Genomic DNA, 16,220 nt, shown 5'->3' on the forward strand with positions numbered 1-16,220 from the left:
TACTGAATTGTGTAAGACTTACGATCAATTTTAGTCGTAAGAATTTTTGTGAAACTCATTCCTGCTTCAGAAGATATCAATGAAACAATTCACATTCCAATTTGACTTAAACTAACAAAAATTATGTACCAGGCACTAAAGTGACTTTATGACCTTTTGCCATGTAAATCAAAATATCTATCAAATCTGATGGAAAAATGCTCGCAGGGATCTTAATAAGGAATTTAGAAAAAGTCTGCATCAAACTGCACTTATGATACAAAAGATGAAAAGTTTAGAATCAACTAAAACTGGGTCTTTGCATCTTTGGAACATAAACCTTACATCCATTGTTATTGTGAAAAAGAAAACATTGAGATGTGCCAATTCTAAGCAATTGTATACCAAATATTATTGTTCCATTAGTGATTCCATTTAAACTGACCTATTAACCACAAACTTTGAAAATTGTTGATGCTCCTGTCCACACAGACACCTGAAACAGCACACCTAAGTCTCGCCTTATCAATTTTGTTTAGGTGAGACAAAAACAGCGTAAAACTCACAAAAAACATTAGACAGTGGAATAAAATTTTCTTTCAAATTTTATTCAAGAAATTTCAGAATTCAGTCAAGAACATTTCTGATATGCCATAATTATTTGTTGAAGCCTTAGTTAAAGCTATACATTGTAATTTCATATTTGTTAATATTGTTAAAGAATTTATAGAACTAATGGTTTCTTTTAAATTAAATCAAAACTGTGTTATCTAATCAGTTGAGTTTGAATCAAACATAGTTGAAACTAGAACAGGAATGAACCTACAATAGGATATACCATCCTCCACATTATATTACTTATGCAAGTAAGTTCTATTATCTCCCCTTCAAAATGTAGAACTAAAATTATATTCCTTTTTGCACATCCTTAGGTATTGTTCTACAACTGTGTATAGTTTCATCAATATCCATCCAGCGAGTTTGGAGTTGTGCATACAAAGCACATGGACACACTATATACTCCAAAAACTTTGTTTGTAGGAGAATTTAAGAAATGAAGAGCCATCTTATCTGAAGCCAAATAATACATTAAAGATATCTGTCTATCTTTTGAACATTGCAAAAGCATTTAGCAAGTAATACATTCTATAATTAATTTTGATGCACTTATTTAATATGGTTAAACCTATTTTGCTTTTTATTATCATCAGCATTTCAAACTTTAGCTATCAAGCACAATTAGCCAATTAATATTATGGAAGCCAATACCATGTGATACAAAGCACCAAAGCCTCTTACACGAAAATTTGGCTAAGTCAGTTCCAATGGAACATTTTTTTAAAAAACTCAGGGTATTATCCAAATAGATTGTTGCATGTACCACATAAAGTGGTTTGCAGTTTAGAATTAAGGATAAATAAAAAATTCAACATTCCACAAATTCACTTCAGTGCATCGGAAAAATTCAGTAATAATAAAGCAAGCACTAACAAACAAGCTATTTATATTGTACTATTCACCATCTTTGTGAAATGTATATTGCAATGTGGTTGATGCTAACTAACACAGTGTGGAGACATGCATCACAATACTAAGCTCAAGTGGAAAGAATCATATCAAAACATTAGGAAATTATCTATAGACTTTAAATATTTGATTTAACTTAAGTCAAGAGAATTAAGGATAATTGGAACACACTATACAGTTTAAGCTGTTGAGCTATCACATTTCATATAAAAGGGGGAAAAAAAAACACCCAGAAATTATAGTATTTTATAATTTTAGGCTCATTTCTTTGTAAAAAAGGGAAATCTAGTCCATGCCATATTTCAAAATGACATTATAGTATCAAAACTTTCAAAGAACCCCATCTTTTGCATAAACTTGGCCAATATGGAGATAATCAAAATCATATATTTTTAAATTCTTTCCACATTTGATGCAGTCCATATATACCAGCTTTTATATATTAAAAGCAACAAAACAATTATTGTTTACCTCGTCCTGTTGGCCCTAACAAATAAAACTAGATATTAAAACATTTCAAACAGAAACGTTTAAATCACATCAACTTTTGTATCTCGCACCAATGAAGCAAAAGAAGTCTAGCACTATTTAAAGAATAAGATATACTGTCAAGCTGTTTATATTTATGGAGTTTAAATTTCACATTTCTAGGGCCAAACCTTACTAGGGCTTTATCTATAATTCTGATCTTTCTTGAAAGAAATGTTCAAAAAAAAAAAAAAAAAAAAAAAATTAACTATCACTTGACTATTTTTCAGAACAAACCTTCTTGAAAAATCACCATTCTATTGACTAAAGTGGGAAATTTTGCTAATATCTATATAAAAATATTATCTCGAAATTGTACACTAACGTAAATATGGTCTGTGAAGAATGAATCAGAATTATAAATGAAGCCTCAAAAACGGATCTTATACAGGCATTCTTTTGTACTTGGATGAGTACTTAGCTTTATCTATATATTTTGAATGATGATATAACAAAAACTTTTATTTATATATTAATATCCACTGTAGCTTAGATCTGAAATACTTACTGCTTGATGTAGGTATGGGTGGTGCACCTTGTGAAGGAGGTGGACCTGTAGGAGCCGGACGTGATGGAGGTCCTCTTTGCGACATACGGTTTCTACGATTCATTGAACCATTGGATACTGCCATTTTCTTCATGCCTGGTCCTATTGTTATGAAAAAATACTAATTTGAATCAAATACATATAATCAAAACTGTCAGCACACACAAGTTTGTAACTAAAATATTGTTCAAGTGGTGATTTATTCTGCATTATGTACAATGTCCTTTAATTTCATGCCACTAAGACAAGAACATCCCATTCTCACTGTTGAACAATTCAATCTTGAATAAGTAAATTATACAGACTTCCATTGTGTTACATTTATATCACTGCTTCATTGTCTCCATTGTGTTACATTTATATCACTGCTTCATTGTCTCCATTGTGTTACATTTATATCACTGCTTCATTGTCTCCATTGTGTTACATTTATATCACTGCTTCATTGTCTAACTGAAATTGGGGCCTTGATGGCCAAGTGGTCTAAGTAGTTCATACACTGTATCACCAGCCTGTCAACACTAAGGTTGTGATTTCGAACTCTGCATGTGGCAGTTGTGTTCGACTCCAATTCTTATAATAAGAATTGCCAGTTTTCAACCCAAAGGTCAGTGGTTTTCTCCTAGCACTCTGGTTTCCTCTAACAACAAATTCTGTCCACCACAATGTAGTGCTAGAAGTGGTGTTAAACACCAACAATCAATCTAACCGAAGTCAGTATATATTTTTTTGTGTTGCTAGGATGCTGTTTCATTACCTCATATACCCCATATCTCCTTTTATTCTAACCATAACACTTTTAAAATGAATGCATAGGTAAATCATAGGTAGTTTCAATCATATCAAGGATAAATAAATGGGGAGTGTGTCCATGGGACACAGATGATGCCCCCGCTTGCATATCATATAAAGTTATAAAGGGACATAACTGAAGAACAGTAAAAGTGACACTACTAAAATTTGTATTTGATCTGAGTTTTGTGGCAATAAGTATTGTGTATAAGTTTCATAACATTTGGTTGAGGCAAACTTAAGTTAGAGAACGGAAAGGAAAAATTCAGCATTTTTTCCATTTGTAAAGGGGCATAATTTTAGAACAGTAAAAGTGACACCACCAAAATTCAAACTTGATCTGTGTTTTGTGGTATTAAGCATTGTGTATAAATTTCATAACATTTGGTTGAGGCTAACTTAAGTTAGAGAACAGAAACGAAAAATTCAGCAATTTTTCCATTTGTAAACGGGCATAACTCTAGAATGGTTAAAGTGACGCCACCAAAATTCAAACTTGATCTGTGTTTTGTGGTAATAAGCATTTTGTATAAGTTTCATAACATTTTGTTGAGGCAAACTAAAGTTAGAGAACGGAAACCAACTTTGGGACGTACGGACGGACAAGGGTAAAACTTAATGCCCCCTCCGCTACGGCAGGGGGCATAAAAATGCATAAAAAATGCAGTGTTTACTCCACGTCAATGAATAACCAAATTTTTCTGAAATGATAAATCCATGGATTGATGGATATTTGGATTGATTTCAAGACAAGAACATGCTGATGTGATATGATTTATATGATCCCTGTTTTTTATCAAGAGTAGGATTTTAATTTTGCTGGTTCACAAGGCTACAGTCCACAGGATGACATGTCATCCTATCAGGACACAATATTTTAACTCTAAGCTAACCAGTTTTTGCTTTTACTCCTTAATGGTATAGGCTTAGTTGATGAGCAGCAAATTACAATTTTCAAATCTTTGGTTTGACCTGGCCAAGGATGGAACCAATGACCTCCAGTACTAAAGGCAAGCATTCTACCATGATCCACCACCAGTTTAAACAAAATTCCTAAACAAATCCTGACCAAGGACTGTACCAGGTATTACAGTTGAAACCATGTCATTGTGTCATATTTGTTGCATCTCAAAATGCGAGAAAAACACTCCGGAGAAAACAATGGATAACACATCTTGCTTTTACTGAACAACTTTGGATTTGGATTTTCTGAACAATATGAAATAACAAGGAGAGGTTTGATTACCAATGAGACATTTATCCACCAAGTTCACATTGAGATTATGCCAAATCAATGGAAGAAAGTGCATAAATCTCAAAAACTTACACAGAAGATGATATCATCAAAATATTAGATTATATATGAAGTAGAATTCTTACAACAATCTGATCCTTGTCCATATTTCTAAATGCTTATAATCAATGCCAAGCAGAGGAAAAACAAAATACAAACTTTTTGGTTTAACCTGTCAAAGATATTACCAATGTATTACACACTTAAAGAATCATGCAAAATGTGATTCAAAGGTGGAAAGCCTACAAATGAATTCTTTTTTAAGAATTCAAAAGAATGTTGAAATTCGTGTATAATTTTTTATATGGACCCATACAAGGTGAAATATAAATTCTATAGAATGCATTATAAAACTTATGTTGAGGGAGATAACTTCAATAATATTGTAAAATGTATGCTAATTATCTTTTCTGGTATTAAAGGCAGTAAATGGAAAATATTACTCATTCAATTCATCTACATTAACATTGCAACTGATTGACAAAAATAAAACATTTGTAGCTATTCATGAAGTGTATCACAAAATTTTGGTTTTGCATGATTCTTAAATGAACAACAACTTAAAATGATAACATACTTGAATCTTTAGGTAATCCAGGACCAATGCTGACAGTCAATGTTTTCCCTGAAGGTTTTAGTGTAGCTACATCCTGAACCTGGTTAAGTTTGACAAACTTAAGAACTCGATTGCCTCCTCCTCCCCAACCTTCCTTCTTCACAGGAAACTCAATCCTGTAAAAAGTGAAAACCATATTATATATATTTCATATCTTCATCAAATGTTAGACTGTTCCAACTTGCTCCTATAAAAAAAATACATTTGCTTCTATAAAAACAGTCTAAAAGGAATAATGTTCACAAAGTGTTACAGAAGGATTAAGACTATTGTTATGTCCACCACTTTGCTGTGCTGTGACAGTGGACAAAAATAAGGGCTATTTGGTGCAAAAAAAAGATTTACATGTATACCAAAAACATGCAAGTTTAGGGTTAAAATACATATGTAACTGAGTGTTATGTGAAAAATCTTAACAACTGTAAATTTAGAAATTATTGAGAGGTTTTTTAATTAAATGCGAATATTGTGACAGGGTGAGTATCACAATAATAGGAACTCGCATTTCGATATCTGACGCATATATCCGTATGCAGATTTTCCTGAAATCGCACTAATTAATCTCGTAATTTTTGTCCATTCTTCAAAAATCCCAATAATAAATGAACACATTAATTTCTTAACTTACAGTATATGATCTTTCATATGATACATTAGGACAATTACAAAGATTTTAAGGTCAAAAGATGGCATAAATTTACTGTTTCTCCAAAATAAAACAAAATTTGTATAGCTATGAGTTAAAAATACCAAGAGCATAAACATCTCTTTTTTATAATAAATGTAAATACTAAATCAAAAGCACAGATAAATATTTGGCATAAATAAGGCATGTATTGCACCCAGACTTTATGATTCTAAAGTTAACAAAAGGATTAAATCTGTTTACTCAATTCAATAATGATCTTCAGAACTTCTGATCATTGGCCACTGTATTGATTTATGAAATTCTTTACCAAATTAGAAGTCATTCTGTTCAGTAGTTCCTGAGAATAGTGTGACGAAAATATTTGTTGGACGAATGAATGAACAGACAAATAGACAGACATGGTGATTGCAATACAGCCAGTACTCCTAAAGTGGGAGTATAATAAAAAAACATGTTGTCCTTTCACCTTCTGAGGTGAATTATAGCAATAAATCTATTGTAAATCTTTTATCTACAGACAAACTTACACAGTGCTGAAGTCTAAAGACAAATTTACTCATAAACAATTCAATTGCTTATTCTACAGACAACTAACACATAAGAAAACGCAATACTGAATTCTACAAACTTACGCATCGGAAAAATTAATGCTGATTTCTCTGTTCACAGTTTCTTTCAACCGTTTATTCAATGTTGCTAAAAATTCAGTTTTGAACATGGACTCTAGCATACTACTGTATTCATTGTTTATGTGTAGGACCATCATATCATCCTGGAGCGGACTGAAAAATAAATATGATTCAATGTTTACTTTAGTTTTATGGGAATGTTGGTTGTATACAAGTAAGAGGGGATTGATTTATTGTCATTTTCCTTGAAATTTTATACAAAATGACATCAAAGAAAATTGTATAACATAAATAACATTAAGCTGACATTGTCTGACAATATCAAGAACATTTATTCAAACATTCAATGATTATGTATTTTACAGCCGATTTCAATGAGTGTGTAGCTAAAGGTAATATCTTTGGTTAGCTTGCTTGCTAGCTGAACCGTGAAGTCATTGTTAGGTAAGGTATTCTACCCTCCGATTGAAGTAGCCTAGTCCTACAGACAGATAAATTGGTCATCTGTCGGACTAGTCTACTATTAAAGGAGGGTAGTTTACCTAACATAACAATGACTTCACGGTTCAGCTAGCAAGCAAGCTAACCAAAGATATTACCTTTAGCTACACACTCATTGAAATCGGCTGTATCAAAAAAAGCTCAATAGTGTTCAATCATCATATATCCTAATCAAATTGTCGTTTGATTTCTTTTATTTTTTTATGAGTAATTTTACAAATTAGGGAATAGTATTGTCAGGAAAGTCATAATACAAGAGAATTTTAAGTTAATTTGAAAAGTATAACTTTTTAATAAACAAAAAAAGAATATGTCTTGAGGACATGAATGAGACAAACTTAAGTTAGAGTGCGGAAACTGTATAAACAATTATAACTCAAGAACGGTACATGACTCACTACCCAAATTCAATCTCTGTCTGTGTGTTGTGGTTCTTAAAATTGTGTATAAGCTTCATAACATTTTGATGAGTTAAACTTAATATAGAGTGCGAAAACTGAAAAATTTGCAATTTTCCATGATATAAAGGGGCATTACTCTAGAACGGTAAGTGACTCACTGCCCAAATTCAAACTCTGTCTGTGAGTTTTGGTTCTTAGCACTGTTTTTGATATTCATAAAATTTGGATGAGGAAAACTTAGATTGTGGAAATGAACATGGGATGGATGGAAGGACGGACGGAAGGTCAAGGGTAACATTAATGCCCCCATTGCCTATGGCAGGGGCATAAAAACATGTATTACCTTAAACAAACCTGTCTGATATCACCTATTGCAATCTTTCTTTTAACCACTTCAATCATCCTTCCTTTATCTGGTCCCTTTTTTATCTGTCAAAATATGATCCATGTTGTATACACATATAAAGTTCTTATCAATAATAGAATAAATAGTACTCAATTTTGTATTCATTGTAATAGATATCCTTTCTAAAAAATTCTTCTGTTCTGTAAAATATTTCAAAGTTCAAAGACAATGGCTTTGTTCTCTTAAATCTGAAAACTAAAAAAATTACACTATTCACACATTTATGCATTAACCTAATACCTAATTTAGTTATACAAAGTTTTTCTTTAGATATTGTATCATGTTAAAAGAAAACTTAACAGAGATCAGAAAATCAAGGATATATTATCAGTTCAAGTTTTCCAGTATGACTTGAGAAATTCACCCAAACTCTATTTTTAGTGTGTTTTCTTGTATAATTTAAAAAATTTATCAATAGAGTAATTCAGATATACTGCGATTGCTAATTGAAGCCTAAAGAATAACACATACCACTTCCCTGCCTATTAAATACATGTACTTGGGTGTCAACAACAGGTCCCTTTTGGCAACCTGTTAAAAAATATATATTCATAAATTAAAGACTGGAAGAATAAACAAACACATGAAATGTGCTGTGTCAGATAGAAATTGACCTGATGCAAATGAATATCACTAAATCTGTTAATCTATTCCTGTTTGAAAAAATCTCCACAGAAAGTCTGTAACTGTTTGAAAATTGAATTGTTATAAAAGCCCTACAAAACAGAGTAAAATTCATCTTTAATCTCGTATTTGAATGTTCCAAAATTAACCAAAGTCTTATACATGTACATGTATACCTGCACTTGCATAAGGTCGATTTCTATCCGACACAGCTCAAATAAAGAATTTATACTTTTTTTTTTGGCAACCGGTTAAAAATAAATTATATTCATAAATTGAAGACCTGTAGAATAAAGATGAAATATAGAATTTATATAAGAAAAAGAATATAGCAAAACTAATAAAACTAACAATACTATTCATTATTTCAAGGACACCTTCCACTTCTATTCTACTTCTTTAAAAGTCATCTTTAGTTGAGAAAAAAACATTTGTCATATGAAAATTTTTTCATACTAAATTATATCTTTTTACTATAGTTGTCTTAAAAAAAAGTATAAAAAAATAACATATAAATATTACCTTAAATCGTCTATCATATTTCAATACTGTTTCAGCGAAATCTATCCTTTCTCGTTTGCCGACTAGAGCTCGTAATGCAGGATGATCATCCAATCCAATGTAATCCCCAACAAAGTTCCTGTTCAAACTGAACCTCCTTCTCTCTTTTCTATTGAGAAGAATATTTGATGCTGTAATATTAAAAAAATGTTAATTAAAAAAATTATTAAACCAAAATTTACTGTTATATAATACAAAGTTATGCCTGGGTATAGAATACAGATAAAGAGGCCCTTCTCATATTTGACAATGTAATATAAAAGTGCATCTGTTATTGGATTAGGTACCTCTTCCCTCGCTCAGATTCTTGCTAGAACACAGGGCCACCCTTAAAAAAAATCTTTTTTTGTTTGAAGTTGCCTACCCATGCATTGTAGGGTTGGGTAGGTAGGTAGGGATTATTTTTTTTGGCCAACAACATACACTGCATGGTTTAGACAAGAAAACGACATTAGAGCAGGACAAATTTTTTTAAAACAAGCATTCTGAGAGTATTGCATGGCAATACATAGTCCCCTACCGGTTAAGAATTCATTGTACTGGAACAAAATGCTAACTTTATCTATAACTTTGCATGGTGTAAACTATATAACAAATTTCAAGTCAATATCATCAAGGATGACGAAAAAAAGTGTGGAAAACTGATTATTTGAGTGAATCTTCTAAGTCCAAGGACCATAACTCTGCAAAAAATCATCAGACTGGAACAAAATACGAACCTGATCTGTAACTTGTCATGATAAAACTATATACCAAATATTAAATCAATATCTTCAAGCACAAAGAAAAAAAGAGTGGAAAACTGATTTGCCAGACTGACAGATGAACAGACAGACAGACAGACGGACAGAGTGCAAACCTAAAGTCCCCTTCAACTTCGTTGGTAGGGGACTAATAAAAGAAAAATTTGTCTGAGGACACGAATGCCCACACTCAAGCTTTGCAACAAAAATGGGACGGACGGATGGAGACAGCGTGGGCATAAACTAGAGGCTCTCAAGAGCCTGTGTCGCTCACCTGACTCTACTTTGGTTTTAGAAATCATGTAAAGATAGATAAAAATCATAACAGATACCCAAATAATGATTGAGGCCAAATTTGGTTTAATATTGGTCCCGTTATTTAATAAACTATCCTGGTGGCCATCTTGAACAGTAAATCGGCAACAAAGTAGCAAAACTTGGTCAGCACCTCATAAGGAACATTCATGCCAAGTTTGGTTTCATTCCATTCAGTGGTACTCTAAAAGAAGACATTTGTATGTATTTCCCATAGGGTCCTATGTTAAACTAAGTCCCCCCCCTGGCGCCCATCTTGGATGATGGACTGACTGCAAAGTAACAACACTTGGTCAGCACCTCATAAGAAACATTCATGCCATGTTTGGTTTCATTCAATTCAGTGGTTCTCTAAAAGAAGACATTTGTATGTATTTCCCATAAGGTCCTATGTTAAACTAAGTCCCCCGCTAGCGGCCATCTTGGATGATGGATCGGCTGCAAAGAAACAACACTTAGTCAGCCCCTCATAAGGAACATTCATGCCATGTTTGGTTCCATTCCATTCAGTGGTTCTCTAAAAGAAGACATTTGCATGTATTTCCCATAGGGTCCTATGTTAAACTAAGTCCCCCGCTGGCGGCCATCTTAGATGATGGACCGACTGCAAAGTAACAACACTTGGTCAACACCTCATAAGGAACATTCATGCCATGTTTGGTTCCATTCTATTCAGTGGTTTTCTAAAAGAAGACATTTGTATGTATTTCCCATAGGGTCCTATGTTAAACTAAGTCCCCTGCTGGCAGCCATCTTGGATGATGGATCGGCTACAAAGTAACAACACTTGGTCAGCACCTCATAAGGAACATTCATGCCATGTTTGGTTTCATTCCATACAGTGGTTCTCTAGAAGAAGTTCAATATGTAAAAAGTTAACGACGACGATGGATGACGGACTACGGACGCCAAGTGATGAGAAAAGCTCACTTGGCCCTTTGGCTAAAAATTTGAAACAATTTGTGTCATAAAATTTTCTGGGTAGGTAGGCAACATCAAACAAGTTAAATTTTATTTTTTGCCCAGGTATCCATAATAATGTCTGTGTATGTTCTATAAGATACTTGATAAAACCTGGAAACCGGTCATTAGATTCTTTATAGTACCATCTTACATTTCACATTCATATCAACACCAAACTTGCAGTCTATATTTGTACAAAATATCATAAGTTTTATACAATTTTCTGTGGTGGTTTTTAATTTCTAGGCGCTTTGAAAATTTGTTTGACATAGATTTAAAAAAAGGTCAAAATATTGAATCCGTCTTTGAACTCTTGAAAATATTTTGTTAAACTTAAGGTTTTGGGTTTTACCTTTTTAAAAAAGTGGGGGCTTCGGTGGCCGAGTGGTCTAAGTAGTTACTACTGTAATCACTAGCCAGTCAACACTGAGGTTGTGAGTTCGAACCCCGCTCGTGCGGGTGCACTCGACTCCAATCTTGACTAGGATTGTCAGTTTTCCTATCGAAGGTCAGTGGTTTTCTCTGGGCACTCCGGCTTCCTCCACCAATAAAAACTGGCCGCCACGAAATAGCCCAAAAGCAGTGCTTAAAAGTGGTGTTAAAACACCAAAAATCAAAAATCAAATCAATTTCAAAAAGGTACTATATTCTTAATTCAATCATAACTCTACTAGTAAATGTACAATACCTTCTTCTCTTTGTTTGAAATACTGTTTTCTGGCAAAGTATTTTCTCCAGAATTTTTGAATAATTCTGGCATGGCTATCAAACTTCCTTTCTCTCATTTCTTCCAACAAGAAAAGCTAAAACAGACACACAAAATACCACTATCATGTTAGATTAGAAAGTTTTACTATAAGCTGTGAAATAAAAGGGGGAGATGACACGCTTTTGGAATGTGGGATTTAGGGGGTAAAAAGTGTGGAATGTGGGATATAGGGATAAAAATAAGTAGAATCTTGAAAAAATAAGGAAAAAAGGGTGGGAAATGAGAAAAAATAAAAAAAACAGGATTTGAGTAAAGAACACCCCTCGGTCATCCCCTCATAAAAACTACTACATATTTCTTTGAATTACTAAAATTTACTTGTTAGCTGCCTTGCATCCAATGTTTATATATCATAAGATTTTAAATCATAATTTTTGAATTTTTTATAATTAGATATAAGAAGATGTGGTATGAGTGCCAATGAGACAACTCTCCATCTAAGTCAAAATTTATAAAAGTAAACCATTAAAGGTCAAAGTACGGTCTTCAACACGGAGCCTTGGCTCACACCGAACAGCAAGCGAACCTATATCTTGCACATTTTTGTGTTAGACAAAAAATTAGACAAAAAATTAATTCAAGATATCTTGTAAATAGATATCAAGTTTTGATAAATGCAGTACTATGAATTTTTTTATGCAAATTAGCAGTTATCTGAAAATGACGACTCATGGTTATTTTTTACTCCAGGAATCAATTTGGAATAGAATATTATACCTATACATTTTGTACATCAAAATTATTTGAAATATTTGCACTGAAAGATATTTCTCATAATTTGTGATTTTTTTTTAACAAAAATAAATCTGAACACATATTTCTTTTCAAATATGACACCAGGAATTTAAATTTTTACATCAGGAACTAATTCTGGATATGTTCTACTAATTTCTGGTTAAATCTTACCATTATGATTTTTTATGTATTTGAATGATAATTTGGAAATGGTAACTGTACGTGCCATGGTTGTTACTGTAGTTTAATCATAATATAAGAAATGAAAATTACAATATATATATATATAAAAACAGCCACAGTTTTTCTAACATACTACTGAATTTTCTCCCCTTCAAAAAATTAGCCTTGTATTTAAGCAGGTAGTTAACATTTCAAGATCAAGCAATTTTTAAAGAATGATACATATTAGATAATGATAGTTATCTTATTTATTTTTTATCATATAAATAGTGTATTTAAAAATGCAATATTTGATTATTTCCTTAAAGCATTTTAAAGAATTAATATCTAGTACAAACATTATCTAAAATAAATACCCAAGCAATAATATCAATGTATGTTTACTAGATAACCATTAACTTCTTTCTAATTCTCAATGTAGCTGTTCATGTATTTTGACCTAGCTTAAATAGAATATTTCCTTAGAAAATTGATATTTATCTTTGAAATGATCATGTTTTCAAATTGGCATTAAATCATTGCCTCCTTTGAGAATATAGCATTAAGAGAGAAACTGTCTTAGTCCTAGGTAAAGATTCCTGAAAAAGACTTGAGGTATCTTAACTTACAGATTCTGGGTTTTTAACGAAGACTTTGGTTTTTCCTAGCTGCCATTGGTCATTATCCATATTGACAGTATTCATTAAATGTTGAATTCCCTGTTTAGGATCACCTCTCCAATTAGGCCAAGTTTCAGGGGTTAAAATTGCATATCTACAATAAAATATTAATAACTTTAAAAGAAGTACAGATGATTAACACTTAAATAGATCACAAAGTATCAAAATCTTTAAAACCACTTTTATTGTTTTTATGCTCTAAATAATTCAATAAAATTTTACTCAATGCAATGCTACAGCTCCATAATGACTTTAAGACTGAATTTGATGTCAAAGCCATTATATGTTTGACCTATTAACTTGTGTGCCTAACTAAAGGACTTCCACACTCAATGGCAGTTACTTTGCATTGTGTTGTCTTGCATGAATTACTGAAGTAACAAAATGGGGTTAAGGTTAGGTCATATATGTCAGATAGTCCTATATACCATTTAATAAATGACCAAACAGATTATATTTATCATCTAACCTTAATGCGAATTACTATCTATAAAATGAGGTCAAGGTCATTTGACTTGTACAAACAGACAATAAATCTGCAGACCATAAAATCTGTAAAATAATGACTGAAAATATGAAATATAAGATTTACCTTCTAAGGAATTTTTCAAACTCTCTTCTAAATGCATATCCTGCTCTTCTGACTCTAATGTTTTCTTTTAACCCTAAATACTCTACTTGATGCTTCACTCTGCATGAAAGAAAATCACATCATTGTTTAAAGATTCCATTTCAAAACCGTCTAAAATTTAGGGTTTAATCTATTTCTAATATCACATGAAACTTTTTTTGCATATAAATAACATTATGATATCTCTAACAGGTCACACTCTTTTTCATACTTTATAAGTGCAGTCACATTAACAGTTAATTTTCCTATATTGTCCTGAATATGCATTATATATTTAACACTGAATGTTATGCAAACTTTTGATCTTTTGCCTGGAATGTTTCTCAACAAATCATTATAAATCTACAGTCTTTCATATGTAAAAATCAATATGCTCCAAAAAGTGAAAAGAACAAAAAGTGGTAGGAACACAGAAGCAAATTTGAATACTGTGATGGACATTTAACATCCAATTTGAGTAACTATAATTTTATAGGGTTATGATATCTCTCTTGACTAATTGACATACATAATTTTATCATATTGTGTAAATTAAACATCATAAATTTATATGTCTTGTGAGTCAAGTATTTAAAGTCTTATAATTCACATTCTTACCGGCTTTCTTCAAAATCATGGGCCTTCTTTGTCTCATTGGGTTTAATACATCGAATGTAATGTGGTGTACTCTTCATTAGTGTGTCCACAAGTTTGTTTGCCTGAGTCTGCAATAGCATACAATGAATACATAGTAATATTGAAAAGGTTGTTTTGTCTGCTATTGAATAAATTAAAAAAAAACAAGAGGCTGTCAGAGAGACAGCAAACCGGATTTTCCTGCAGGGGTCGAACCCTGAACAGTTGAGCAAGTATGGAAACAACATTTAAACTTAAAACAGCTCTGAATTTGGATTGTGATTGAATATTTGATACAGCATAGGTTTGTGACACAAAATAAATGTGGTCAAAGAACTGAAAAATTTGAAATTGGACATTTACCTATTATGGTCCAATATCCAAATTCTATGTACATTGCTAGAATCAGCATATCAAGGAACCCCAAGAATTCAATTTTGATGAAATACTTCTTAGTTAAACCATTTCTGTTCAAAGGGAAATAACTTTATTTCCATGAACCAATAATGTAAATCTAAAATTGATATGATTTAACTATAGTTCTCTAAAATTAGATATGATGTAATTAGATATGATGTTATATCTATTTTCAAATTATAATCTAATATTATTAATAGTTTTCAAATAAATCTGTCACTACAATTATAATTGGGTGATTGACAATTACCAGACGGTGTGTTATCTTGATAAAAGGTGAAAATCATTTAAAAACACTTAGTGTAATCAAACTTTATATATATATATATATATATAGTTCCCAATATTTTTTCTTTCATTTGTAACAAACTAATAAAGATCTGCAACTTATCTATGAAATTCTACAACTTTATCTACACAAAATAATGTAATGAAATATATCCTTTAATACAAATAGATTATTATCTAATGAATTTGCAAATCTGGAACAGGATCAAGTAAAAATTAAAATTAACACACACTCCGACAATTAGTTTATACAGAATAACAAACAAACCTACCACAAAATTGTTCAAACAATTTACCAAAGAAAAGAAAAAAAAAATCCAAAATGTAATTTATCTTTAATACAATGTTTTTTTAAAAATGAGTTATTTCCCTTCGTACAGAAATGAATTAATTCATCAAAAATTGAATTCTTGGAAAAGGGCTATAACTGACTAAAGAGAAAAGCTAAAATCGTGAAAATTGAACCTGACCTTCATTTAGTCACAGAAAACAACATATCTAAATTTGAAAAAATTTCTTCAAAGCGTTTTTCATGTAAATGAACGGACACTGTTTGGCAGCCGCCCACCTGTCCGCCTGCCCGCCATACATTGCCAAATCAATAACCGATTTTTACTTTGAAAATCGGGTTAAAAAACACACACTCACACACTTTCACACCCCTATATATTTAATTTCATTTAGTAACTACGCTATCAAATCATAGTGTAGTATTTGTTAATGTGAATATCATGTTACACTTCAAGGGCCCTAAATTGGAATAATTGATACTCTTCTAATATTCTTCATAGCTTTTTATTTCAAAAGACGAAGACATTACAGTGATGAGAAATATATTACTGTAAATT

The 16,220-nt window shown here is 31.7% G+C and overlaps 1 protein-coding gene across 3 annotated transcripts in view; it reads right to left on the reverse strand.

The window, feature by feature from the left end:
• Nucleotides 1-16,220, reverse strand: part of LOC127735188 (unconventional myosin-If-like) — a 58,024-nt gene that overhangs the window by 7,208 nt on the left and 34,596 nt on the right. For 2 of the 3 annotated variants that reach the window (XM_052245307.1, XM_052245304.1), the window contains exons 17-27: nt 14,650-14,756; nt 14,014-14,112; nt 13,371-13,515; nt 11,764-11,878; nt 9,016-9,185; nt 8,341-8,400; nt 7,807-7,892; nt 6,565-6,714; nt 5,245-5,399; nt 2,543-2,683; nt 1,978-1,992 (exon numbers count right to left, since the gene is read on the reverse strand). In XM_052245307.1, the coding sequence (XP_052101267.1) occupies nt 1,978-1,992; nt 2,543-2,683; nt 5,245-5,399; nt 6,565-6,714; nt 7,807-7,892; nt 8,341-8,400; nt 9,016-9,185; nt 11,764-11,878; nt 13,371-13,515; nt 14,014-14,112; nt 14,650-14,756 (1,243 nt within the window). The remainder of the gene's footprint in view (nt 1-1,977; nt 1,993-2,542; nt 2,684-5,244; nt 5,400-6,564; nt 6,715-7,806; nt 7,893-8,340; nt 8,401-9,015; nt 9,186-11,763; nt 11,879-13,370; nt 13,516-14,013; nt 14,113-14,649; nt 14,757-16,220) is intronic. The other variant, XM_052245305.1, reaches the window with a different exon arrangement.

The sequence above is a fragment of the Mytilus californianus genome, unplaced genomic scaffold, assembly GCF_021869535.1.
Source record: "Mytilus californianus isolate M0D057914Y unplaced genomic scaffold, xbMytCali1.0.p SCAF_3, whole genome shotgun sequence".
In the NCBI taxonomy this organism is placed as follows: Eukaryota; Metazoa; Mollusca; class Bivalvia; order Mytilida; family Mytilidae; genus Mytilus; species Mytilus californianus.